Raw genomic sequence first — 26,589 nt, 5'->3', positions numbered from 1 at the left:
AAAATAAAATAAAATAAAATAAAATAAAATAAAATAAAATAAAATAAAGGTGGCAAGGATCGTTTATTATTTGCCAGGTACTTAGCTTTACATATTTAACTCGACCTCTCTAATAATCTCGCACACACTACATGTACCTTTATCCACATAGGTAAGGAAACTGACATTCTTATGGGTTAAGTGACTTCACTCAGGTAATAGCCAGCTCACTGCAGAAGATCATGAACCCAGATGTCGTGACACCAGGTCCTAGTGGTTCCAGAACGGTGAAAGCAGAGTATGTTTATGGGGAAACACGCATACATCCTCTGGCGTGCATATACTTAGCAGGGCGGACCAGAATAACGACGACTTGAGCCTTTTCCTGAGAGGAAGGCTCCGCAGTGGCATCTTTGAAGCTATCTGGATCACTGCCCACAGGTTATTTTCTTCAACAGGGTATCATAATTATTAGGTTCCCTAACTAAGCAAGTGAGAAAGATACTCACGGATGATCCTATCACTAATGAAATTACTGCCGGCTCAAGCATCCCTATCTTATCCAGAATTTTCTATCTCCGCATAAACATAAAATGCAAACAAACAATACAAGGCAAATCAAGCAAATCAATTGCCTAATGAACTTGCAAAAGACACAGGATTTTATATAATCAGTGAATTTCAGAACAGCTTTAATCACGCTGAAAGCTGTGTGGAAGAAGAATCCAGAAGAGGGAGATTTAGTAAAAATGGAACAAGGCTGGCAACGTGACAGTGGCTTTAAATGAGAATGATTTGTCAATAAAATGATTCCAAATGGCCCTTAGAAAAAACTGGTAAAAATTTTTATAAACGGAGTCTGTTTATGGCTCCACTAAAATTCAAATTTCATAATATTACAGGAAAACTCCAACTTTAAACATGATTCATTTTTGTTTGATAGAAGAATGGCTATCGCTACATGTGCTGTTAGATAATAAACGACATGTATTTTCATCATGTTGGCTTTACTGTTTAAAATAAAACACCATTTTCACGATGCGTTACAAGACTCTGGCCGCAACTTAAGCGGATTCATTCTTAATGTTTTCTCCCCCCCCCCCCCCCCCCCCCCCCCCCCTCCCTGCCGAGCCCCCCCCCCCCCCCCCATACTGCTTCTCCACTGCGGGAAAGAGAATAAATGAACAGTAGGAGACCAAGGACCTTGCTCCCCTCTCTCGGGAGAGCAGAAGCCGTCACAGAGGTTACCGAGTCCCTGTCATCGCCGCTTTGGCTTGCGGTCTTGAACTCCAGTGTATATTCTGTACAGGTTCCTTTTCTACGCCCTAAATGCTTGTTTCTCGAGACACCGGAATGCACAGGCTGTTGACAACAAAACAGTTACCCGTGTGATACTCCCCCATGAATACAACGTGATAATAGAAAATGTCAGGCCCTGAACCACATGCCCAGCGTCGGTACTGTTTCCCGTGAAGGGTTCCTGTGGTTTCGCAAGCCTAGGATAAGGATTGTATTTCCTTAGTTGACACATTACTTGCTTTGGCTAGGTGTGAGACCACACGTAGAGACGCAGGGGCAGCCCGTGGCTGGAAGCCACCATGTCTGGTTTTCTTTATTAAATTTAGACTTTGGGACAGAGCGGAGCTCCTTCTTAGGTCCCAGGAGAAGTGTGCTCACAGAACTGCACTGGGTGATCTTTCAGGACTTCAGTCACATTCCTTCTCAATCTAGTATCTAAACATGTTAAGATAGAAAAGAAAACGTCATGTGCTCACGTTATTAAGTTTCATGTTAGCATCCAGACTGATTCAACTTCTCAGGCTCCAAAAAACAAGACAAAGGAAAACAACCGTGTTGCTACTCGAACATTTCACGTGAAAGCCGTTGTAATAATACTCTTCACTATCTTCCTCATGGAATAGTTCCAGATAATGTGGTAGTTATAGGCAACAATGACTCAAAAATGGAGAGTCCTTGTGGCAAAATTAACTAACATGCCTCTCATGAGTGAGAATTTTGCAATTCGTCCCTCCCCCCCCCCCCTCCTTGTATCAACAGATTATTTTTGTTCCTTTCAGGTCACAGATCACTGAGAACACCGAACTGTGTGCTTCCAACATTTTGACCACTTTTCCTGTTCGGTACCCATCACTGGAACAGCAGGTGGACAACCAGGAAGGAAATCAGAGGCCAGTTAAATCACCAAGAGGCAAGGAACTTCGTGAAGGGTAGAAAAGAGATTTAAATGGATCAGTCAGAAGAGGCACTATGAGGCATCGTATGTGTCTGATAACTGTCAGTCAACAGCTCAGACAATCATGAAATTGTGTCCTTTTCAAAGGGAGAAAAGCAAAATGACTTGGCAAACATTTTCTTTTCCTCTCCCTCTGCCACTTTAAAATGGAAGAATTCTGGATCCTTGCTGTTAACCAAATGGCATTTACAGCTCTCAGTTGGCATGGGGCAGCTGAGAATCTAAAATGAGGAATGCTTATTCCATTTACATTTCCATGGAAACTAGTCACCAACTGGTGAAAACAAGGTAGATCGAATTTTTGAACAAGAATGTTGAAAAAAAAAATCACTCTTTTAAAACTTTTCTCTTGCATCAAGATGAAGAGCGTAGCTTAAGGTCAGGAACACACAGAGATGTCTGTGTGGATGAGCAATTCACCACCGGCTTATCGTTGCAACCCTTCCCATATCACAATAATTATTGCGTTCGTGCATGGGTTTTGTTTTTTTTTTTCTTTTTCTTTTTGGTTGCTCTTTGGAGGATGAATGGCCATAAATCCACTAAATAAATAACAGAATAAAATGTGAAAATGAAATGAGTTTTTAAGGGCTGTTTATGAAGAAAAGCTTGGAGTAATCCAGTAAATCCAATAACGCCTTTCAAAATTTACGATCACGTTCCTCTTCTAGGCTCTCTTAACAAACGCATGAGTCAGGAATATGGAGATTTACAGAGGATAAATGAACGAGTCAGTTTTCTTGAAGAGCTCTAGGAGTATTCCAATTTTTGAAACTCTACAATGAAAATCTGACTTTGAAAAGACCACTGACACAGCCAATTATAACACAGCAGAGGTGAGCTCCAGAGCTCTGAGGTCCACTTAATCTTTCCAGGAGAATTTCAGACCCCATGGCCCCCTCTGCCAAAAAAAAAAAAAAAAGAACAGAAAAAGAAAAACAAGTCCAGCTACCACTCCTACCGTTTGCACAGGTAGAATATAAATGTTCTAAATTGGGTGGAAATAATTTCCCCCAGACAAATAACAGGATGAAAAGTGTCGATGATTCATTGGACTCACAGCTCTGTCACTGGTCATTCCTGATGACAAAAAACCCTACATTAGCTCTAATGCCATTGGTTAGGACCTAGGTCAGTGGGGCCTACGGTATCCTGAACATTCAGAACACGTTACCTGCAATTCTCACAGCAAACTACAAGTAGCTAATTTTGTCTCCGTTTTATGTGCAGAAGACCATTAGGTCACCCAGTGGCCAAAAGACTTGCTCGAAGTTGTTCCTACAATCACTTAGCCTTGTTTACCTGTATCAGACTTCCATGTTCATAATCGTCCTACCCAGACATATTTCTCCATTTCTAGCTTGTAACCCCAATTAAAAAATATCACCATGCCTATTTCCAATCTCATGAATTCTGATCTCCTCATGTTAGTAAAAGATAAGTATGTGCGGGAATGCCTGACCTCAACCATTGCTATGTTTTGAGTATGCACAACTCATTTCTGATTATTACGATTCCGAAGTTTTAAGGTAAATTTTAGATCTGAAGTTGTTCTTTAAGTGGTTCAATTATTTCCAATTTGTTTCTTTCCTGCTTATGCTAATATTTAAGAGGTTTGACCTTCATTTTTAAGATCAATGTTATGGTTAATAAGAACACAATTATAATAAGACAAGTAGGGGTGTGTATATCAGTCATGAGACAGAAAGAGAACAAGACTGATTTTCACTAAATTTCAAATCTCTCAAGGAATTATCTGAAAAGTCGGTAATTATTATGTGCACGGTCCATTTTTACCTTTTCAACCTAAAATTGTTTAGTGAAAATTCTTTAAAGGTTATACAACTTGATTTACCTCCTTATTTCCAGAAAGACCTGCACATTATACCTGAAAGAAAATTAAACCCTAAATCAAAGTTTAATTAATTTACAATTTCCTTTCTGATAGCTAAGCATAAGAATCGGTTGATGTTAATGAACACAGCCCCAGGTAATTTGCAATACCTTTTTCCCTTGCAAACTGCACTCTGTTTTTCAGAGTCTAAACAGAAGCTTCTCGATGTCAGCTGTGGCAAATACTTGCAACAATTTTCAGTGTAAAGAGAAGTGGTTCTTTTTTTTTTCCTGTTACTGAGACAATTAGATATTTATAGTTATTTAAGACAAATAGAAAAACAAAGTCAGGCCAATTTTCCATAAATAATAATTGGAATATTAGAATAAAAACATAGATGAGTTCATTTAAAATTTTGTATCTGACACTGGTTTTAGACATTTTATCCATAAAAGCTGATATTTTACATCTCATGGCCTGTTTGTCTTCCCTCTTTTCTTAAGTGAAAAGGGGGCCGTGATCCTGCCACTGGGCAGGGAGGTAGTGAGCTATACTCAGCTTCCATTTGGGTCACATGAGTAATAACCCTAACGCATATCGAGATTACATCTCACAGAATGATGACCAAATAACCACATGCGGAGTGCTTACTCTATTCACCAGTCTCCCGTACAAATGAAGCATGCTATGTCCAGACAGTTGTAAAACGATTAGTTAAAACCAGTGTGTAAAGCAGTATGAGTTAAGGGGTGAGGCTAAAACAGAAACATCCTGCGGATTCTTCGCACACACCTCTAGAGCTTACGCATGGGTCATAAAGAGTTTGAAGATGCAGGAAAAACATGTTCAGAGTTGAGTTTTAGATAAAAGAGAGGCTGTAGAGAAATAAAAAAAAAAAAGGAATTTCTGGATTTTCCTTTTAACAAAAAAGGAAAGAAAAAAAAAAAGCAAGATGGCTAAACAAGAAGATGCCTTTTATCCCAAAGCTTGTAAGGAGCTCACTGATCCCAAGACGCTTTCGGCCGTTACAAACATTCTCTCAGTAATGACTACTGCCTTCCATCAGTCATGTTCTAAGGTCAAGGTCAAATGCCACCACCTACCTCCCGGTGCGACCTCCAGTGACAAACCCACCAACCCATACTTACAGCCTGTGGGACTGGTTTTCCATGGTTTGTTCTGTTTTCTATAAATAGAACTTCTAACTTCAAATACACTCTTAGGAGAAATCCAACCATCCAAAATAGATTCTAATGCAGATTTTAAAAAGGGGGGAGTGACTTAGTTGAGGAACAGAGTGCTATACTCACCCCATACAGTCACCTGAGTGACCCTTGGACAGCCTGAGAGATCCATTCACAGACTCTAGGGTTCCATGAAATACTTTTGGAAAACCAATGGTCTCTAGCTCACATCCTTCCTACTGGTTTAACTGTTGTCCTGTATGAGTTACGTGACGCAGCAATGTTCAATTTCTACAGACTGTAACTGTATCATTAGTTTGATTTTTAAGGAATAGCCTGGGGCGCCTGGGTGGCTCAGTCGGTTAAGGATCCGACTTCCGCTCAGGTCATGAGCGCACAGTTCTGGGTTTGAGCCCGCGTCAGGCTCTGTGCTGACAGCTCAGAGCCTGAAGCCTGCTTTAAATTCTGTGTCTCTCTCTCTGCGCCTCCCCCGTTTGCGCGCTCGCGCTCTCTCTCAAAAATAAACATTAAAAAAAATTATTAAAAAAAATAACCAAGTCAAAATGCTATTCTTCTCGGAGGTATTCAAAAAGTCTGTTCTGAATGAAACTATATGCCACGTAAGAGGAGCTAAATTCTCATAAACTAACTACATTTATTTCCACGAATTAAAAGTGTCTTGTTTACGAACTCTATATTCCAAAAACGGACATCTAGTATTGTGCTCCAAATTAGAGTCTATTTTGTGACACAAAGCGCATGCGTTTGGAAGCCAGACTCACGTTGGTAAGTTATGGGAACCTGCCTCGAATTTTGTTTCCTTCCTCTGGAAAGAGGGGGCAACAACAATGGGATTTAATTACAGCTCCTTTACTGTCACCGGCTGAGTTAGGCAGAAAAGTAGTTTATTAAAAGGATATTGAGAAGTTCAGGATTGTTAGGAACACAGAACAACCAAGATGGAGGGTCAGGATGAAGAAAAACACCACCACTCTGCTGAGAGAGAGAGAGGGACAGGGAGGAGAATCCAGGCAAGGGAGGGAGAGTTGACCTGGCCTTTAGGTCACTAGCCTGCACAACTGCCGCTGACCTAGAATCTAGATCCCATGACCTAGGCCCTAGACTAGAGCAACGGAGGCCGAGTGAGTTAACAGCATCTGGCATTTTCAGCTGCCGTCCTAGAAAAAGTCTTTGCTCTCTCTCAGGACAGCAAATTCCTCACACATAGAGAATTCAGACACTGGGGCACCAAAACAATGACCTGCTGCCTCTCTGACATGAGCTTTTACAGATCACGTGAGAATATGTGTGGAAATGCTTTGCGAGCCGTAAAGTTCTAGATAAGTAACTATTCTGAGTAGGTGGCTCTATCTGTATTTGAGACAGTGAGGTCTGAGGTGACGTGGAAGGATTAATGCCAGTCAAGGGAACCAGAAAACCTGCTCTTTTTTTTTCTCATTCTCTCACGGAAAACACATAGTGACCCCGCTAAACTCGATTTAGACCTGCTGAATTTCTAGCTCAAGGCAAAACCAGTCAAGGGCTTCTGGGGAGACAAAGCTGTTCTCTGCTTCCCCACCCAAATCGTGTACCAAGCTTCTCAAACCTGTAGAACTGCTTGCGGGAAGTCAAATAAGCAGCTTGTTTTATAATAATAAATGTAAAACCGTGATGGTGATGTAACAATAACGTCTCAAGTATGAGCCACATGTAGTGTTGACCCATGTATCTGCACAGGCAGAGTCTTATAGGGTATCGCTCAAAACATTCTCTCAGTGTATGAAAGGATTATTCAATTTTATTAAACAACTCATCTAGCAAGCAGTTACTTGGACCTCCCTCCCCATCCACATTCTCCTGGTTCACTCCAAATACACGTCTTGGAAATCGAAGCGTTATATTCGTGCAGATTTCAGAAACCCATACACCTTGGTAGAAAAACAGGTGAATTTAATATAGGAGTACCATCGTTAACATTTACTTTCTTCCCAAAGAAGAAATCTCTCCCTCATTAAAGATAAAACAAACCAAAACAAAACCAGAGAGAAGTCATGAGTATTTTCTTTCGACCGGGATGGATTAAACATGAGTTAGTATTCCCCATAACTAAAATAAGCTTTACAACGGGGATTCTAATCGAAGCCCCCAGAAACACAAGGAGGGAGTTGGAGGACGGTAAATAGAATCAACTGATGTAGAACAGTACGCGCGATTCCAAAACATGAAAGAGCGAGCACCCGCATAATTTGCGGATGGCTTGTTCTCATAGTGCCTTTGGGCTCCAGAGATTTCAACCCACTTAAATGAACACTCCTACAAATACACCGGGGAGGGGGGGACTTGTTCCATACTTCCGTGCTGTGGAACACGGTGCCGCCACGAGAATGCCACCAGTGTTACTCCCCATCGAGGGCTGATGATTTGATATAAATTCAACTCCTAGAAGAGTTAAGCCATGGTTGCTGGGGCATCTCTGTAGGCGGAAATACTAGACTCACACCCACAGGGACCTCTACTGCCCCGAGAATGGTAAGCCTCCAAGTGTGGAGGAGAAGGTGAATGCTCGGTTAGCAGAGCTGCTGCTGGGACTCGCACCTCGCTTGAGGACCCCATCTGCCCTGGTTTGAATCCAGTTTCAACGAAGCCAAGGCCTCCAATCCTTTGATCCTCTCAACTCAAACCCCAGCTCCTTCTCAGAGGCGCCACCGCCCCCCCCCCCCCATATATTTGCCACTCCTTTAAAAAGCCTTAAAGGGACGTTGTCATTCCTTGAGGAAGAAAAATAAAGAAGTTTGATGAGAGAGCTTGATGTCCAAGAAAATTAGCAAGGGTTGCAATCACAAACGCTGAACAGCGTAAGTTCTAGTCAGATCACCCAGCACCAACTATGGAAACGGGTGCCAAGACTGGGGGCCGTCGCTGGAGGCAGATGTGTGCCTTGTTCTCTGGCGACATCACGCTGGCGCCTGTGGGAAGACCCAGGTATTGGACGGTGAAAAACGAAAAGGGATCTGTGACAAACTGATACAGGTGGGGCTGCAGGGTGGGGGGAAAAAATGAGTCAATATTGGGTGATCAGGACAGGCGTGGGAGGGGGTGTGCCTCTGTGAAGAGAACCCCAGAAGGAGGAAAACCAACCAAGAGCAAAAAGGTCATACAATATCTTTAGCAGTCAGCTCATCTCAGCCCAGGGTGTCACCACAAGGTATTTTATCTGCCATCCATGCAAATTCAAATGCATTTACTAGCATATGTAAATTACATGCAGATGGCCTGGGGATATCTAAAAATAGAAAGAGGTAAACTCTCCTAACAAAGGTCAGTCTTTTTTAAAATTCATGAGACTGGCAGCTTGTGAGGAGAACGTGCTGCGGAGAAAGTGGGGATTCAGGGGAATTTGCTGGAGAATCTCCAGGAGTCGACTGTTCTTCACAACTCCTTCAAGCTACTGTCAGTGCAAAATCTCTCTCCACAATTCCCCAAAGCAGGACACGTCCTCAAGACCCCACACCTTCCTAGAGTAGGAGAAGGCTTCTGAGGTCCTTCCGCTGAGTCTTTCCCTCCTACAGAGAACCTTGCACAGCCCCCCGTTTCCAGAGTACTCTCAAGGGCTGTCATTTAAGCACAAGAACATTGGGAAAGTGCCTGTTACTTATGTGATTCCAACCTCAAAGAGTCCATATCTCCATATAGAGAAATGTGAAAAGGAACTACCTGCCCTCTGTGAATCAGACAAAACTTGATCTTATTTCTTAATTCCTACCACCTTAATAATATTAGTAACAGCCATACCGTTGACAATTTTATGTAGTTTCCCCAACCATTTATTTACACAGTAATCACCTAGTTCTCATTCAATTTTCTTTTAAAGATGTTAATATACACTAGAACTGTTTGGGAACAGAGACCTATGCTCCGGTCTTTCCCATGCCAACCACTGATCGGACCATATCCGGAAGCCTTCCTTTTCTTTTTTTTTCCTTCCCTCTCTCCCTCTCCCTCCTTCTCTCTTTCCCTCTCTCCCTCTCTCTCTCCCCCCCTCCCTCCCTCCTTTTCTTTCTCTCCCTCTCCCTCTCCCCTTCCCTCCCTCCCTTCTCTTTTTTTTTCTCCCTCTCTCCTTCCCTCCCTCCCTTCTCTTTCTTTTTTCTTTGTTTCTCTCCCTCTCCCTTTCTTTCCTTCCTTCCTTTCTTATAATGATAAAGCTTTCCTAGTCATGTTTCTGCCCTTGGGTCCCTTCAAGCGATGGTGGTTGAGTCCCTTGCTAGAGCAAACTCTGAATAAATCAGCCCTAGACTCATTTGGGTGGCCTTCATTTATTTCCACAAAACAAATACCAGTGGGAAGTCAGACCTATACAATAAATTTCTGTAATAAACGATCTTAGTTATTTGTCCAAAATCACACGTGCACAAGGCATCGGCGGCCTTTATGGACCAGTCCCCTCCCCGAGGAGAAACAGAGTTCTGAGTACCAGCTCTTGGTACAGCCCAGCCAGCTACTGAGTATTTACTGACCACAGTGGCACAGCATTTTGATCATTCCAGCTGTCCCAAGGTGGTAGAAGTTACTGAAGCATGTGCTCGACACAGGAATTAATTTCCCCTCTACTTGACCACAGATTAATTTGGCTACGCAGGTAAACAGGTGCTGGGGGAATCAACGAGCTCAAATTCTGATTGCCGCTCGGTGACATTCGACATTTTACTCCACCTCTCTAGACTTTCGGAATGTGGGTTGACGTGTAACAGTAAATGAGAAAGCATACAGATGCGTTAACCTTACTAGCAGCTGCTTATGTCATATTCAACTACAGCAAGGAGCAAGCCCAGAGACTTCTAGTTCTTTGGCTAAGTCAGTCAGGGGCATTGAGATACCTGTGTGACAAGGGAGGTTCCAACAAAGATGCTTCTCCCAGGCCACAGACACAGTGAACAACAAGGCTGGGGCTGGTATACAGGTCTCATCAAATCCAACCAATTTTTGTTTTCTCACTACATCACCTTGCCTTCTTTGGTGACCTATTTTATGAGAACTAATCAAATATATTCTAATATAAAAGACCTATTTTCTGCCTTTCCACCTTTGGTTGAGGATCGTAATTGAAATGCACACTTACTGGGGTGCCTGGGTGGCCCAGTCCGTTAAGCAGCCCAGGTCATGATCTCACAGTTTGCGGGTTTGAGCCCCCGCGTTGGGCTCTGTGCTGACAGCTCAGAGCCTGGAGCCTGCTTTGGATTCTGTGTCTCCCCCTCTCTCTGCCCCTCCTCTACTCACACTCTCTCTCTGTCTCTCAAAAATAAATAAATGTTAAAAATAATTTTAAAAAAAGGAATGCGGACCTCCTACTGATATGAAACACACAGAATTATTTAAGTCCACTGGAGCAACAGGTGTCCACTGCCATTCACTGAATTGCCACAACACAAAAATTATGACGTCCCTTTTAGTTAGGAAAGAAAAAAAAAATCTAACTCTAGTCCCTTAACTTAGAAGGCACTGGATTTGAATACGACGACAACCAATATCGAAATCGTATCTTGTCAACTGTTAAAATGAACAATTAGCCAGTTTGTAGTTTGATTATACTGTCAGCCTGTTCTTTCTTCTAAGTATCTGCACAGGGAGTGAGAAAAACAAAACAAGGTGTCTTTTTCTCCCCAGTCTGCCTTCTTTTTCAGCATCTGACATGAGTATCCACTGGCTGAATGCACTCGAAAGGTCTTGAATGCCTTCTCAGCTCTGCAACAATGCACGGCTCACACTGACCTCTCAAGTCCCTGACCTTCGTGCTCTAAATTTTACGTGTTTCAGGATACAAAGAAACAAGAGAAAATAGAAGGATCCAAGGTGGAGGTTAGAGGAGAAGATGAAAAGAGAAAGATAAATAAATATACCTGTCTGGAAACCTTGCTCAAATGCTTAATCCATTATTTAAAAAGGATACTTATCTTTCCCTTACTGCAATTCCACCTGCTTTAGAGGCCTCAGGAATTTGTGAGTTTGTTTTTTAAATAAGAAATTTAAATTGAAGCAACGATCAATTATTCATGTCAATAGCGCACTGGGTTCGCATAAATTATACCCAAACCTCAGTTTAACCTATAGCATCCATCAGACCCTTTATTGAAACTGTTACTGAGAGCCCCAAGAGACTATGCCCCCAAATCCTGGGGGAGAACACCCTGAAACTGACAAAGAACAGAGGGGTCTGAAGACTGAATTATCATGATTATAATCCCCCGAATCATGAACACGTTGTTTTATAAAAATTAATATTTATACTTCAAATGACAGGTATATAAGGATTCTAGATTAGGTAACTATTTTTTGTATTTATTCAGTTCTCACTAAAGAATAAACAGCCATTTACACAACTCCTATGAACCTAGTTGTTTTCTTTCTTGGAAGTGTCTGGACCTTTTTTCACGTACTCTACCAAAGTCACCAGGCTAAAAAACTAACAGGCCTGTGTCAGTCAGGGCCAATCAGGAAACAGCGGATTCTTTTACACTGGGTAACGTGAGAAAATTTATTCAAGGGACTTACAGAAGGATGCGGGCAGGATTTGGGGAAACCGATAGGGAATAGGGTGGCATTCTAAACTAGCCATGCTGGAAAAACCCTGGAACCATGGGGGAAGGAGTGCTTATCGATGCCCACAAAGGAGAGCTCTTAGGAGGCAAGACTTAGGGCCACCTGACTGGAGTTATGATCTTCCGGTACACGGTTAGTTCCCAATGGTTCAGTAAGGAGGGGGGCAGAGAATAAATACTCCTCCTTCTCCACTCTTCTGTATCCCAGCGATCTCCTGCTTGAGTCTTCCATTGACCAAACCCAATGGGAAGCCAGAGGGCAAGGGGGTCCATTAACACAGTCCTTACAGGTCAGCTTTCTCGGGTACAGAGCAGGCAGGAGGGCCAAAAAAAAAAAAAAGTAACCAGCCCAAAATTCCAGTATATATATATATTTTAAATAGTTACTATTTTGCCATATATTTTGCTAATTCACCTATATGAGTGATCAAGGTTGATACTCTTCTAATTACTGTAAGACCAAACATTTTATAACCCAAACTAAACTGGAGATTATCGTCTCAGTATCTGTTCTCTCCCTATTCTCTGCCTTGGTAAATGTGACCCTGTCAACCATAGGAAGGGTTTTATAAAAGAAGTCAATTCACAGGCACTGTGAAAAACTCACAGGAGGGTATCCGGCTCAGAGGACAGCGGTGAGAGAAGACATCACAGGGAAGTCACAGCAGATGAAGGGGAAAGGTGGATCGTGAAGGTGTTGACCGTGGAAGGTTGTATAGGTGCAGCACGTTAAGAGAGTTCCACAAGTCTTGCGGGCTGATAAATACAATGAAGGAGGAGTGGACACACAGGGCAGAGCAGGCTTAATAGTGAGGGAGGAGTAGGGGACAAAGCATCTTGTAGTTTTTTTTTGTTTTGTTTTGTTTTTTTTAATTTTTTTTTCAACGTTTTTTATTTATTTTGGGGACAGAGAGAGACAGAGCATGAACGGGGGAGGGGCAGAGAGAGAGGGAGACACAGAATCGGAAACAGCCTCCAGGCTCCGAGCCATCAGCCCAGAGCCTGATGCGGGGCTCGAACTCACAGACCGCGAGATCGTGACCTGGCTGAAGTCGGACGCTTAACCGACTGCGCCACCCAGGCGCCCCAAAGCATCTTGTAGTTTTAACAAAATGTCAAAACATTAAAGGACGTTCTTATTTTGGTTCAGAAATAGTCCCTGGGCAGCAGGATGGGGGTAAGACTGGAGATGGGGAAGCCATTTTGGAGATTTTACAAGGACGCAGGTGAGAGAAGGGACAGACCAACGGAAGGCTAGAGGGGAGGCATGGATGGGTTGGGGGTTTAAGTCTTGGCTGAGCTATTAAAGAGGAGAACTAACATGCTGAGGAAGGCAGGGCTTGTGACCAAGGGCCAGTGAGGGAAGAGAGAGGGATGGCTGGCTTCCGGGCTGAGAAGGGCTTTGTCCTGTTGTATTCTAACTCTGCGTGAGGGCCCAGACCCCGGCCACTTCCCAGAATCTAGAAGATGGTCAAAAACGTTACTTATCTCAATGTATTGTATCGTGAACCCAACACGATAGAAACGGATTTTCTAAAATATTTGTTGTATGTTCTTTCATGCACATAGAATCCGTACCTGCATATGAAAAGTGTCAGACATTTTTCATAATTGTCTGTTCTATATACTTTAAGAACATGTACAACTGTAGCACACACAATTGCAGTCAATGCCAAGTAAATTCATTTGATGACCACTGTTTAAGTAATTCCTACATAGTATATTATAGTGCCATTTTCCAATAGGATTAGAGGAAAACTGTTGGAAGTATTTGGAAAAACAAACTGGCCTCTGATACTGGCCCTACTTTTCTTTGGTAGGCTCATTTCTGACCTATTTAGCTAGATGATAATTTTATCCGAGCTTCTTTGACTAAATCCGGGTATAAAGAAATAAGGCTTCTATAAAAATGTCTGTCCGGGTCCTCCACCTATTTTTTAATTGGATTAGTTGGGGGTTGTTTTGGTGTTGAGTCGGAGAAGTTCTTTATATGTTTTTGGATACTAACCCCTTATTGGATATGTCATTTGCAAATAGCCTCTCCCATTAAGTAGGCTTTTTGTTTCGTTGATGGTTTACTTTGCTCTGCAAAAGCTTTTTATTTTGGTAGAGGCAGACCCAATAGTTTAATTTTGCTTTTGTTTCCCTTGCCTTAGGAGACATATCTAGAATAATGATGCCATGGCCAATGTCAAAGAAACTATGGTCTATTTTTGTCTAGGAATTTTATGGTTTCAAGTCTCACATTTAGGTCCATTTTGAGTTTATCTTTGTGCATGGTGTAAGAAAGTGGTCCAGTTCCATTCTTTTGCATGTAGTAGCTGGTCCAGTTTTCCCAGCACCATTTGTTGAAGAGAATGTCTTTTTTCCCCACTGTCTATTCTTGCTTCCTTTGTCATAGGTTAATTGACCATAAAAGTGTGGGTTTATTTCTGGGGTCTCTATTCTCTTCCATTGATCTGTGTGTCTATTTTTGTTCCGATACTATAGTATTTTGATGACTACAGTTTTGGAGGATATCATGAAATCTGGGATTGTGATACGTTCAGCTTTTTTTTTTTTTTTTTTTCAAGATTGCTTTGGCTATTTGGGGTTTTTTGTGGCTCCATAAAAATTTTAGGATTATTTGTTGTAGTTCCGTGGAAAATGTTGGTATTTTGATAGGGATTGCTTTAAATCTGTAGATTTCTTTGAGAAGACACGCATATGGCCAAAAGACACATGAAATGAGGCTCACCATCACTCACCATTGGGGAAATACAAATTAAAACCACAATCAAATATCACTTTATATAGGGTCAGAATGGCTACAATCAAAAAGACAAGAAATAACAAGTGCTGATGAGGATGTGGATAAAAAGGAACCCTTGTGCACTAGTGATGGAAATACAAACTGGTATAGCCACTGCGGAATATAGTACAGAGGTTCCTCCAAAAGTTAAAAACAGAATTACCCTATGATCCAATAATTGCACTACTGGGTATCTACCCAAAGACAATGAGGACGCTAATTCAAAAAGATACATGCTTCTCTATGTTTATTGAAGTGTTATTTACAATAACTAAGATATGGAAGTGACTTACATGTCCACTGACAGATGAATGGACAAAGAGGACATCACACATGCACACACATGCGCGCGTGCGCGCGCGCACACACACACACACACACACACACACACACACACAGTGGAATATTATTCAGCCATAAAAAAGAATGAAATCTTACTACTTGCAACAACGTGGATGAACTGAGAGAGTATTAAGCTAAGTGAAATAAGCCTGACAGGCCAAGACAAATACCACAGGATTTCACTTGTGTGGAATTTAAGAAACAAAAGAGCAAAGGGGAAAAAAAAGAGACAAACAAAACAACCAGACTCTTAAATACAGAGTGCAAACTGGTGATTACCAAAGGGGAGGTGGGTGGGGAATGGGTGAAACGGATAAGGGGAATGAAGAGGACACTTCTGTTGATGAGCGCTGAGAAATGTATAGAATTGCTACACCGTTACATTGCACACTGAAACTAATATGACACTGCATGTTAATTATACTTGAAAAATTAAAATAAATAAATAAGGCTTCTACCTGTCAAGGTTGTAGATCTAAAGATAAGGCCAAGTATCTAAAGAGGTTTTTTTTTTCCCCCGTCTAGAATTGAGTTAAAGTATTTTCTGCATAGGTAGAAAATGCTGACTCATTGGCTTTGCTCTGGAGTACTATTTGCTGACCACAGTCCTCATCTGTGGGCATGAGAAAGAGAAGGCCACACACAACTTTGGTTTCTACAACATGGTGGCATTCTGAAAACCGGAAGCGATATGTGCAAAGGAGACTGAAGAACCAGAAAAACTGTGCTTCGTCCACCCTTAAATCTTCCTGAAAATCGAGGTAAGAAAGGAAGATGAAAAATTCATTCCTTTTGACAAATGAGTCTTTAACCTACGGAGTGGTTCATTTTGAAAAGGAATTCGATTCTGGGCCCACGTATCACACATTCAAGATAAAATGTGTGCTCTCACCTCCCACTAAATATGTTGCCATGACTTTTAAATGGAGAGAACATTTAACAAGAGGCAAAGCAGGGAAGGGGAGATCTAACTCAGACATCAATAATTCATTTATCAGAAATAGGAGTAGCGGTATGAAATGCCAGGAGACTCTTTCATTCGCAGGGAGGCATTTCTATTTTAAGCCTAGAACAACGCAGTCACCTGTATTCAGCAAGCCAATACAAATGGAGGCAAACCTGAATGGCAGGACACATTGTGTGGTCTCCTCGAGTACGGCTATTTCTATAGCACCTGTTACGGGGGATGTGAAAAAGCGACAAAAAAGGAATCTTTACAACTTTTCACGTTTTCAGACGTGATTTCCGTCACCCCAAGGCGTCAGCACTAGACACGTAACCATGTCAGTTTAACAGAGATGATTGGCATGGAGTTTTGAGGGTGCAATCTCTTGGAGTCCTAAAACCCATCAGGCATTAGAGCTTCGTAAGTCCTCTGCTAATTAAACCCATTGGTGAGCTGCCCAAATTATTTCATCCTCATATCCCGCAAGCATCTAGCCCAGAGCCATTCACCAAGTAGGGTCTCGGTGAATACCTGAAGGATGAATGAACAAATGCAGCTAAGTATGAAATAATTCCAGATACATACTGGTCAGACCATATAAAGAGGAGATATTCGCATATCGTGGCCCTCAACTATTGCTTTCTGATGACGATTAGAAATTCCTCCCCTTCACTATCATACAGCAAATTCAAAGATTCATGCTCTGCTGAAGGAGATGGGGAAATGGAACTGAAGAAAAGCAGATTTAATGTAGACTGAAGGAGCCACAGCCCTCAGCACCTAAAGCAACAGAGAAACCTACCGAAACGTCTAACCCTGGAAATAAACGAAGACCTCCAAGTATTAGATTAAATTAGAAATGTTCATATGCACATATCTGTTGAGCTGATTGTAATTTTTAATTGATTATTTTTTTAATGTTTATTTACTTTTGAGAGAACGAGAGAGAGAGAGACAGAGTGGGAGTAGGGGAGGGGCAGAGAGAGAAGGACACACAGCATCCGAAGCAGGCTCCAGGCTCCGAGCCGTCAGCACAGAGCCCGACGCGAGGCTCGAACTCACAGACCACAAGATCGTGACCTGAGCCGAAGTCGGACGCTTAACCGACTGAGCCACCCAGGCGCCCCTTTAATTGATTACTTATCAAGAACCAGATATAGGAAGAGAGCACACAATTATAATAACAGCTATAATTATCTAGCACCTAATATGTAGTCCGTTTTATTATGCTTGGTGTTTTACATGTGTTACTATTCGTTAGAAGCATTATTATGATTTTAGAGATTAAAAAAAAAAAAAGCACTAAAGCTCAGAGTAGTTAGGGCTAAAGATTATGAAGCTAATTCAGGAGAACCAAGGGTAACTGTCAACTCTTCTAAACTATAAACCCGCTGCTAATTTCCTGATGCCAAGTGACTTCCATTCAAACAGAATTATCCAGCTACAGATCCATGCTTAAAGACAGATCCATCAACCACATCTATAATTACGGTCTAATGAGCAGAGAGGATATCTTAACCCCAAATGCCTGACGACACGCTTGTGTTCGGCCAAAAAGAGAATCAGGCGGCTGAGAGAAGGGAGGGGGACATCTGAGGCCCCAGGTCACTCTTAGAAAACAAAGGGAGGGGACGCTGGGGTGGTGCCCTGTTTCACTGTCAAGACCACAGATGTAAGCACACGTCTAGAACAATGCCCGTGTGCGCCAATAGCTAAACCCACGCTGCACTCAACGAACCACGGACGGTACTTAGAATGGGTCAAAACAGGACACGCTAAAATCTGCCAGAGTGAGCAGGACCCTGGCCATGCTTCTTGAAAAAACAGGTCTTGGGGCGAGCCAAGTTTGAAAGGAAGTCTCGCAAAAGATATGGTTTTCACAAGGCAGCCCGTGAAAAGCCCTCAAAGCCAATACTCAAAGAACTGTCTGTGTTAACGACAGACTCTGTGGTCGGCGACGTTGGCCGCATGTCAGACACACCCTCCGAGAACAGTCACCGTCACCACGAGGGTTTCAGTGCAGAAAATCGCCACGTGTAGATTCAAATAAGACCGTCGGGGGAACACAACATTTTTGGCTTCTACCTATCGCCCCTCTTGTCCCTCGACATCCTGCACAAATACACTCCGGGCGTGAACATGATCTAGTCTTGCCTGTGTGTTTCCTGTTTCTCTTTGCTCTGTACACATGTTGATGGAATAAATTAAGCCAACGGATATAGTATAGTAGGATTCCCCTACGTGCTTGCCTTGAAAACCCAAATTTCTTCCAATAACGCCACTAACATATTAGACAACGATGTAAGGATACTGTGAAATTTGCATGTGTCAACGCACAATTTTGTCCCAGAAACTCCAGGTGAATGGAGCAAACGCACCTAGCTCTGTGGGACTACACAAACTCTGCAGGGATGCACACCCCAGGATCACCATCGTCCACGCTTGTCCACACCTGCGGCTGCTAGTCCCTCTTAGATTTCAAGCACCTCACCTTCCGCTTCACGGTACCTGGCAAGTTGTCATATTTCCGAAGACCATCCTGTGGCGGGGGGGGGGGGGGGGGTCTGTTTTGTTTTCTTTTCCCCTCACCTCCCAACTGGCTAATTTTCCTCTCTCTTCTTTGTTCTTTTTCAGAATTTTAATCTTTACCTCCGTTGTTTTCTCTCGCACACAGAGCGGCAGGCACCTGAGCAGGAGTCGACGGCGTGCATTGTCTCAAATTAGAACCCTTTGTGTGAAACTCACTATAACTTTAAGCAATGTGATCTGAACAGGAATGACTAGGACTGAAAGAAAACTATCCAGTGCAATTTAGGTCCCTTTCTTCTTTTGTTTAGAAGGTTCTGCAAATTCTATCTAAATCGTGATATATATTACTGCTTTCACCACTGAATCCGAACTGCACCATTTACTGAATTATTAGCAAACAGCATATTTTCCACAGTAACATTTCGAGGCTTCTTTGTAGGTGGTGAAAAGAGAAAAAGAAAAAGAAAAAAATAGAAAACCCCACGTACAGTCACAATTATCTAGGTCAGATGGTTTTATCTAAACTTATTGACTGACTTAATCAAATAATACTGAGACATTTTTCCCTAAAGAAAGGCAAGGGCTGGAAATAGCACATAATAAATGGGTAAAACACTTCTCTTGGCTACTTTTGAGATCCTAAACTAAATCATGTTAAGTAAAAATTGAAATGATAGTATTTAAATCACAGCACTATCCTGGAACTTTGCGGTTAAAGGAAAAAAAGCTAATGTGATCTAGAGATTAGAAATATCTACTAATCCTTTAAAGAATCTGGGTCATCTTAAGCAAGAAAAAACGTTCCCACTTACTTTCTCAAGAATGTTCAGATATCCCAAGGTATCGAATGGATGTACATTTTCATTTGCTCTCGCAAAAACTACTTTACTAGCTGGAGAGTAGGAAAGTGGTTAAATGGGTTTCTATGGCTCTTGACTGTGAGGATATAAAGGGTAATGGGTTCTGTACACGGCAAACCTTATAGGTATTTCATGTATATTAGCAGAAAACACAATCACTACAGAAGAAAAAGGAAGCAAGTAAGAAAGCCCCTGGGAGAGACCTGAAGCACGGCAGTCAGTGAAATTTGTTGAGTTTAACAGAATCAAGTAACTCTTTGGGGGGACGCTTTGTTTGGCCTCTCACTTTGAACCCCTGCCCCAGCCCCCCAAAATGGGTCACAGGCCAATTACCTCTGGGGGGGGGCAACATACCCCAACTGTGCCCTCGAGAGATGGAAACACTGAGTCTTGCCCCACGGTGTTCTCTGCAACCACTCTTACAGTATAGACCACCCCTTTTCACGACCCAGAAGCCTCAGCACAAAAAGACTCTTGTTCACCTTGGAGCAAATTTACGGATCATTTGTTACCAAGGATTTCCAAGAAGACACTCCCCTCAGCAAGAACAGAAAACACAAATCTCTGGCGGCCACGCACCAGCCACCCCTCCGCCAGGCCTTACTTGTTCTCGTTGCTGGCATCGTAACGAGGCATTGGGTCCAGATCATTCCCGTTCACGTCACAACTCGCCAGGGCATCCTAGAGCCACAGAGGGGAGAGTGCAAGGAGGAGACAGACGTTTAGTAATTAGCCATTAACCTGAAGGCTCATGCATTCTTAAACACATTTCTGCAAGCGAGTAATTAGATTAAATAATACATTCATGGTCCGCTGATGTCAGGATGCCTTGTTCAGTAATAATCAGTGTCATATTTTTCTCCTTAAGGTCAAGAAATACTCTCCACAGACCTAGGAAGAACACAGACCATTCTTGCCAAGATATCTTCCCTCATATCTAGAGCGGACCCCTCGCCCGATTCCTTTGAAGATGTCCGCAGCGACTGCCTTTTCGGTCAAGAACTCTTGGGCTTTCTAGAAGCAAAGTGATTTATTTCCCCTGAGTTCTCTCTCTATACCTTGTTTCACTTCTTGAGTAAGTTCTTTAAAATTCGAAGATTTTTGAAGACAATTCACAAACAGTTGGCAAGCCAATTAAAAATCGGTGTTAGAAATCTATTCTAGTCGGTATCATGGTACCTCTATTAGGCAGCATTTGCCTGGTTTCAGAGGTCGTATCTACTATAAAAGAATCTGTACCTCAGACTTTTCAGTAGTACCCAATCACCTTTTGCTCCAACCAAAATAATGAACAAAGTTTTATCATATGTCAAGGGTTCAAAAGAAGACAAAAGTAGCCGTGAAATCAAAGTTGGATCTGTTCGCTTTTATTTTTAATTATTTTTTTTAGATTTTTAAGTTTATTCATTTCTTTTTGAGAGAGTGAGTGGGTGAGTAAGCGGGGGGGGGGGGGGGGGGGAGGGCGAGAATCCCAAGCAGGCTCCGTGCCAGCACAGAGCCCCAACATGGGGCTCGAACTCACGAACTGCGAGATCATGACCCGAGCCAAAAACTGGAACTGGACACTCAACCAGATGAGCCACCCAGGTTCCCTTGTTTGCTTCTATTTTTATTATCTGTTTTTATTTTAGAGAGAGAGAGAGAGAGACTGAGTGCAAGTGGGGGGAAGAGAGAGAAAGAGACAGACAGACAGAAGCCTAAGCAGGCACTGCACTGAGTATGGATCAATCCGACGCAGGGCTTGATCCCATGACCCTGGGATTATGACTTGAGCTGAAATCAAGAGTCAGACGTTCAGCCAACTGAGTCACCCAGGCGCCCCTAGATCTGTTCGCTTTTAAAAGCAATTGTGAAAAATCTCCAAATTTCTAAATTTCTAAATTCCCAAAAAGAAATTACCGGCTTATTTCATCACTCACATTTGTATCACTGTAGGTAGCACTAATTTAGAATGCTCTGGATTTTCCGATGCTTTAGGGTAATGTCTACAGTATTGGTAAAAGTAAATGTTATCTTTGTTCTCTATCTTTATCAAGGCTCTTGTTTCTGAAACTAACTTGTGGTACATAGAGTCTGATGTTTGGAGAAATTAAGCAAAAGACACAGGACATATAAAGGTGGTCGGTAAGTCCCTGCTTCTCGTACAAAGGTGGCCCCGTAGCCCCCCCGCAGTGGTCACTAGAGCATCGAGTATAACTTCCTGATTTTCCTCGTAAGGAAACAGAGGCCTAAGACAGGTTAAGTAACTTGGCCAAAGGCGTAAAACAAACCAGCCTGTGGAACCAAGACTGGAGCCCGGGCCATCTGCCTACCCCCCGACCCCCCATCCAATGGGCTTTTTCTCTACACTTCACCAGCTCCAACATCAAGACAAACTGAGAAGGCACCGGTACCGCTAATCACACATACATTCTGGAGCATTCTTTCCAGGAGGAAAAAATGAAAAAAGGCAAGGAATGCAATCGTAATTAGAGTAAAGCTATCTGTGTTTACGCAAATACATTCCTAGGTGGAGGGGAGCAGGAACACCCTATAAAAAGCACACTGTGCGTGACAGGAAAGACTTCTCTGCTGAGAGAGGTACCCACAGTTCTGTTCTCTTCTAGGACCCGGGCTCACTCACTGTGGCCTTCAGGCCTCCATTTCTCCCCTATCATCCGAGGAGACTGAACCGAAATTTCTTTTTAGCTCTCAAATTCTTTGCTGTGAAGAGACAGCGATGTCTGGGTGTGCTCGGCGGCAGGGTGAGAGCAGCCGCTCAAATGTTTCGTTCAAATAAGAACTAAATGAATTTGCAGTTCCTCCCTCTCTCTTTTTTTTTAACCCGAGGGACAGTCCTCTAGTTTCGGGGCGATCGTTTCACCATTTCATTGTAAAAAATTAATCTGTGAAGTCCCTTGGCGGAATTTTTTTTGAAACCAAAAGGGCAACGGGGTGGGACACCGTGAGGGAAGGTTCCGGCGCAAGGCGACACGCGGGCGGGGGGGGGGGGGGGGGTTTGCGTGTGAAGGAAGGTCTTCCTAGTCAGAGACAGGGGTGACTGTGAGCCAGAGCTGGTTTCGGAGGCGCCAAGGGAGTGACTCGGAGGTCTTTTGTTTGCAGAGATAAAAATGGAGTCTCTTCAGGAAAATCCATTTAAGTGTCATGACGTGAGACAGAGCACATGAGAAGGCAACGTTGCGGAGGATGGGGCCGTTTCTCCCGAAATGGTTTGTCAGTAGGTAAGAGAGAGACGCGGAGGAGAAATGGTCACGGGGGCACAGGGGCACGGTGACCCCCGGGGTGCCCAGAAGCCAGGCCTTTCCATGCCGAAGGAGACAGAGATACAGGGAGATGAGATTTCAAGAAGGCATCATAACCCTGTCTCTGAAATGGGCCTCAGGGAAAAGGTCAGGTCCTTTCTGAGTGAGCCCAAGACAACATTCCTCAGGGCCACTCTGTGCCCACGAGTGACTGAGGAACACGCGAGAGAGAGAGAGAGAGAGAGAGAGAGAGAGAGAAAGAGAGAGAGAGAGAGGCAACAGGCACACCGGGAGGACAAGTCCTTTGTGCTAACGTGCATGGGGAATCTACGGGCACACCCCGTCTCGCAATTCTCGGCCAGCTCAGGGCACAGTGTGACGGGCTGGGCCTGCTGAAGTCGTGAACCGGAACACGGAAGGCAAAAGTCTGAAGCGATATGGTCCTCCCACTCACATAGCTCGGGGTGGGTCCCCTCTGCAAGCGGGGGACAAGGCTTCCCACCCTGGCCCACGACTTTTCCTCCTTTAGGGTCAATGAGGGTTCTGCAAGGGGCAGCTGACTTCGCCACGATTTAGAGCTGCTTGTATTCCCGGGGATAGGAGAGGAAGCTTGCAAGCGGACAGAAAAGTCACCAATTTTAAGAGAAAACGTTTCTTCAACACCGACATGAAAACATAACTTAGGAAGACTCAACGCGACCCGATCTTTGGAATCAAAAGGAATGGGGGAGGAAGGGAGAGGGAAGGTGGGTGAAAGGGGCTGAAGGGTACGAGCCACACAGGGGTATCAGTGCTTCTGGGTGGCAACAGAAAAGAGGTCCGAGGGAAAGTCAGAAGACATGGGTCTGAGTGGGATCCACCTGGAGTTTCTGCTGAGCCTGCATGGGAATCAGGGCTCTATCTGCAGATTAGTGGGGGATCGTTGCGGGCTCTCTGTACCAGAAGAAATATTTCAAAGAGAACCCGAAGGTGTCAGGCGACACAAATTGAGGCCAGACAGAGAATGGCATTGTGGCGAGGTAATTGTGGCACTTTCGACAAAACTTGCAAAGGGGAAGCCAATGGAAGGAATGATCTTGGAGAGTAGAGGACAGAGGGTTCACTGATACATCTCCAGGCAGTGGATATCACGGTGGCAAAGGGGACCCAGAGGCCCTAGGGGCAGAAACTGACCCCGGTGTTCGGTGGGCACCGGGTGTCGAAACCAGGATTTTCAGGGCGAGTACTGAGCCTCAGCACTTTCACTAGGTCCGTGGTCTCGGGCTCATCCTATACTCTCCAGGAGTCCTGGAATCACTATTCCTTCCTCAGGAACTGACTGCTGCTTCCTAGGAGTAGTAGGAACGTGATCATTATTGTCCTGTGAAAACGGACAGGAAGAAAGGGACCGGATGGATAACTTGAGAAAAGTTCTAAGCCCGCTTTTCTCTATACAAGAGACAGAGCGCGTTGCCTGGCTGCGTGGACGGATCACTGAGAAGAGCGGTCATTGTCAGTGGTGACTGGTGTTGGTGGTGGGGGTTTCTGCTGCCTTCTCACCTGCATTTTGTCATCAGAACATCAAAGGCACCTGCAAGTGGAAAGCGGGGTCTCCTGCTTCCCGCGTTCGGAGGGCGTGGCTCGTCTAAGACGAAAACACTACTCGGAGCCTACCGTCTCCGTCAGCTGCATTTTCCCGCCGTAGCCCCCCTTTTTGCCAATCCTGACACGAGTCCCCTTGTTTCCACGGGGGAGGGGAGGGGCTCCGACCACAGCCCACACTCACATAGTTCTGCAGCAGGTCCGGATGGGTTCTCTCGATGCCATCGTCCAAGATGGTCACCACGATGTTCTTTCCCGTGTAGCCTCTCTTCCAGGCTCCTTCGATATTCATGTCTGATTGGCAGGGATGCGTGTTGTCGCTGCAGTGCTATGGAAGGAAGACGGAGAATCAGACCGCGCGGGTTACCGATAACTGGAAGGTGCGCGAATCATCTGCGGGTCGAGATCGTGCACCGAGTTACCAGAAATCCGGTGCCTGCCTGCAGAGCAGGAGCACGGGCCTCTAGCACAGTAACAGGAGGAAGCGGGAAGGGTGGATGTGGGGAAGGCAAGTGAAAGAGAAATCTCTCCCGCCGGCTCTGCCCTGTCCAAATACCATACATCCTTTGGGAGAAATGGAATAAAAGAAAGTATATCCCGACAGCAGAGTAACGGAAGTATCACTTGATTGTTAGCATGAATCGATGGCACACGGAAAGGCATGGTGACATTTCATTTATAAACTCAACCTAGGTAACTAAAGAACATGTACTTTATAATTTCTTCCCCAGGCACCTGGAAACCAGGCTAGCCAAAAAAAAAAATGAGAACTCAGGCAGCTTCTGGACAGTGTCAGCCAGAGGTGTGCTACCATGAGAAACTCACGGACGGGAAGAAAAATAACAGTTTTGTTGAGCTGCTTTTGATGAATTCACCACGGCGGTCGTACCAAAATACGTAGGGGGCAAACACACTCAGTCAGCGGCGCTTTGAGAAGGGAAAGAAGAAAGAGAACCGAGTCTGGACAGGTAACATGCACAGGAAAGGCGTGTGAGGGCTTCAGAGGGCAGGCTGGAGAAACATGGACGCTTAGCACGTTACGTATCGTCATTTCATTCCACAATGGCTACAACATATAAATACATCAAGAAATGCATTGACCCAGGGCCTCCTCCTGACAGGCCAGCATTTGCCCAACCCATACAGTTGCCTCCTCGGAGCGTCTCTCTCTCCAAGGTCCCTCTGAGTGGCGTTGTTTCCTCGGTAGGGAAACAAAGGGACAAAGACGTGCTGTGACTTAATGCCACCCCGGATCCTACCATTCTGGATCTTCACGAAGGGGAAGAGAATGCAAGCTCCGGAGGCTCTGGGCATAATGGAGATCCGGCTGCCATGGACCCGCGTGGCGTACGTACGTTTTATTGAGCACTTACTCCCCCCCGGGGTATGGCGGCGAACGAGGCAGATGAGGTCCCTGTTCTGATGACCCCTCTAAAGAGGAGACAGACACAGGTAATGAAGAAAAAAATAAGTACCACCATTCAGAGCCCTCCGTGGCTTTTAAAGGAATTCAAGAGGGTGATACGAGGGTGAATGCCGAGGGCCCATGCACACAACTCTAGGCGGGATGGGAGGTGGGGCCCTTGGTCTCAGGAAGTGAAATCAGACCTGATGCCTGATTGGTGAGAAAGGGCTGCTCTGCCCAGAGCCTACAGCTAAGCGTGTCGGTAAAGGACACGATAGATGCAAGGGTATATAATATACCCTTATAATATAAGACGGCAGACAGCTTAGCACATTGAAGAACGAGAAACAAGGTGGCGTAGGGCGGAAGCTTGGGGACCAAGGGAAAGAATGGCTTGGAAGACAGCCAATCAGAAGGGGGAGCGAGGTCAGACCATCCATGACCGGGCTTTTGTACTAACTGCACGCTGAGTAAATGGACGCGCACCTCTCTCCAAACTTCATCCATCAAAATCCGACGCTAACGAGAGACAGATACCTCTAACAGCCCGTGACATGAATTTGCAAATTTATTCTCCAAATGAGGCTGCCTTTTATTGACTGCTACAAACACACCTGAGTAGTGGCTTCATCCTAACAAAGGGCACGCCCATTTTTCACCACAGATAGCATCAGTTTCACAGGGAACGGGGGCTCATCTCTTTTATGAACACTTGTCTCTTTTTCTCACCGTCTGGACTTCTTTCGGACACGCGAGGCCCCCCCCCCCCCCCCCCCCCACACTCCCTACTACGGCACTGACCCAAATTCTGTTCTCCCTGCCTGCCCCCAGTTTTCCAGGCACACCTCAGCACCCACCTCTTCCCACAGAGACTTCTCATGTCCTTCAGCCCTCCTCGTCTCTCTCTTCTCCTGCCCTGAACTCAGGGGTGGAGACAGACAGACACATACACAAACACATGCTGCCCTACGCAATCCGACTCCTACTCGCTATATTCTGTTGCATCGTTGTTGACCGTTGCCTCTTGTGTGTGGACTTTGTCTTATGGA

The 26,589-nt window shown here is 44.2% G+C and overlaps 1 protein-coding gene across 2 annotated transcripts in view; it reads right to left on the bottom strand.

Annotated features, from left to right (window-relative positions):
- Positions 1-26,589, bottom strand: part of PCSK5 (proprotein convertase subtilisin/kexin type 5) — a 445,686-nt gene that overhangs the window by 295,831 nt on the left and 123,266 nt on the right. For both annotated transcript variants that reach the window (XM_049633868.1, XM_049633861.1), the window contains exons 4-5: positions 24,320-24,463; positions 19,917-19,993 (exon numbers count right to left, since the gene is read on the bottom strand). In XM_049633868.1, coding sequence (XP_049489825.1) covers positions 19,917-19,993; positions 24,320-24,463 — 221 coding nt within the window. The remainder of the gene's footprint in view (positions 1-19,916; positions 19,994-24,319; positions 24,464-26,589) is intronic.

Source organism: Panthera uncia, chromosome D4, assembly GCF_023721935.1.
Source record: "Panthera uncia isolate 11264 chromosome D4, Puncia_PCG_1.0, whole genome shotgun sequence".
NCBI classification, from domain to species: domain Eukaryota; kingdom Metazoa; phylum Chordata; class Mammalia; order Carnivora; family Felidae; genus Panthera; species Panthera uncia.
This window is presented reverse-complemented; position numbering and strand designations above follow the sequence as displayed.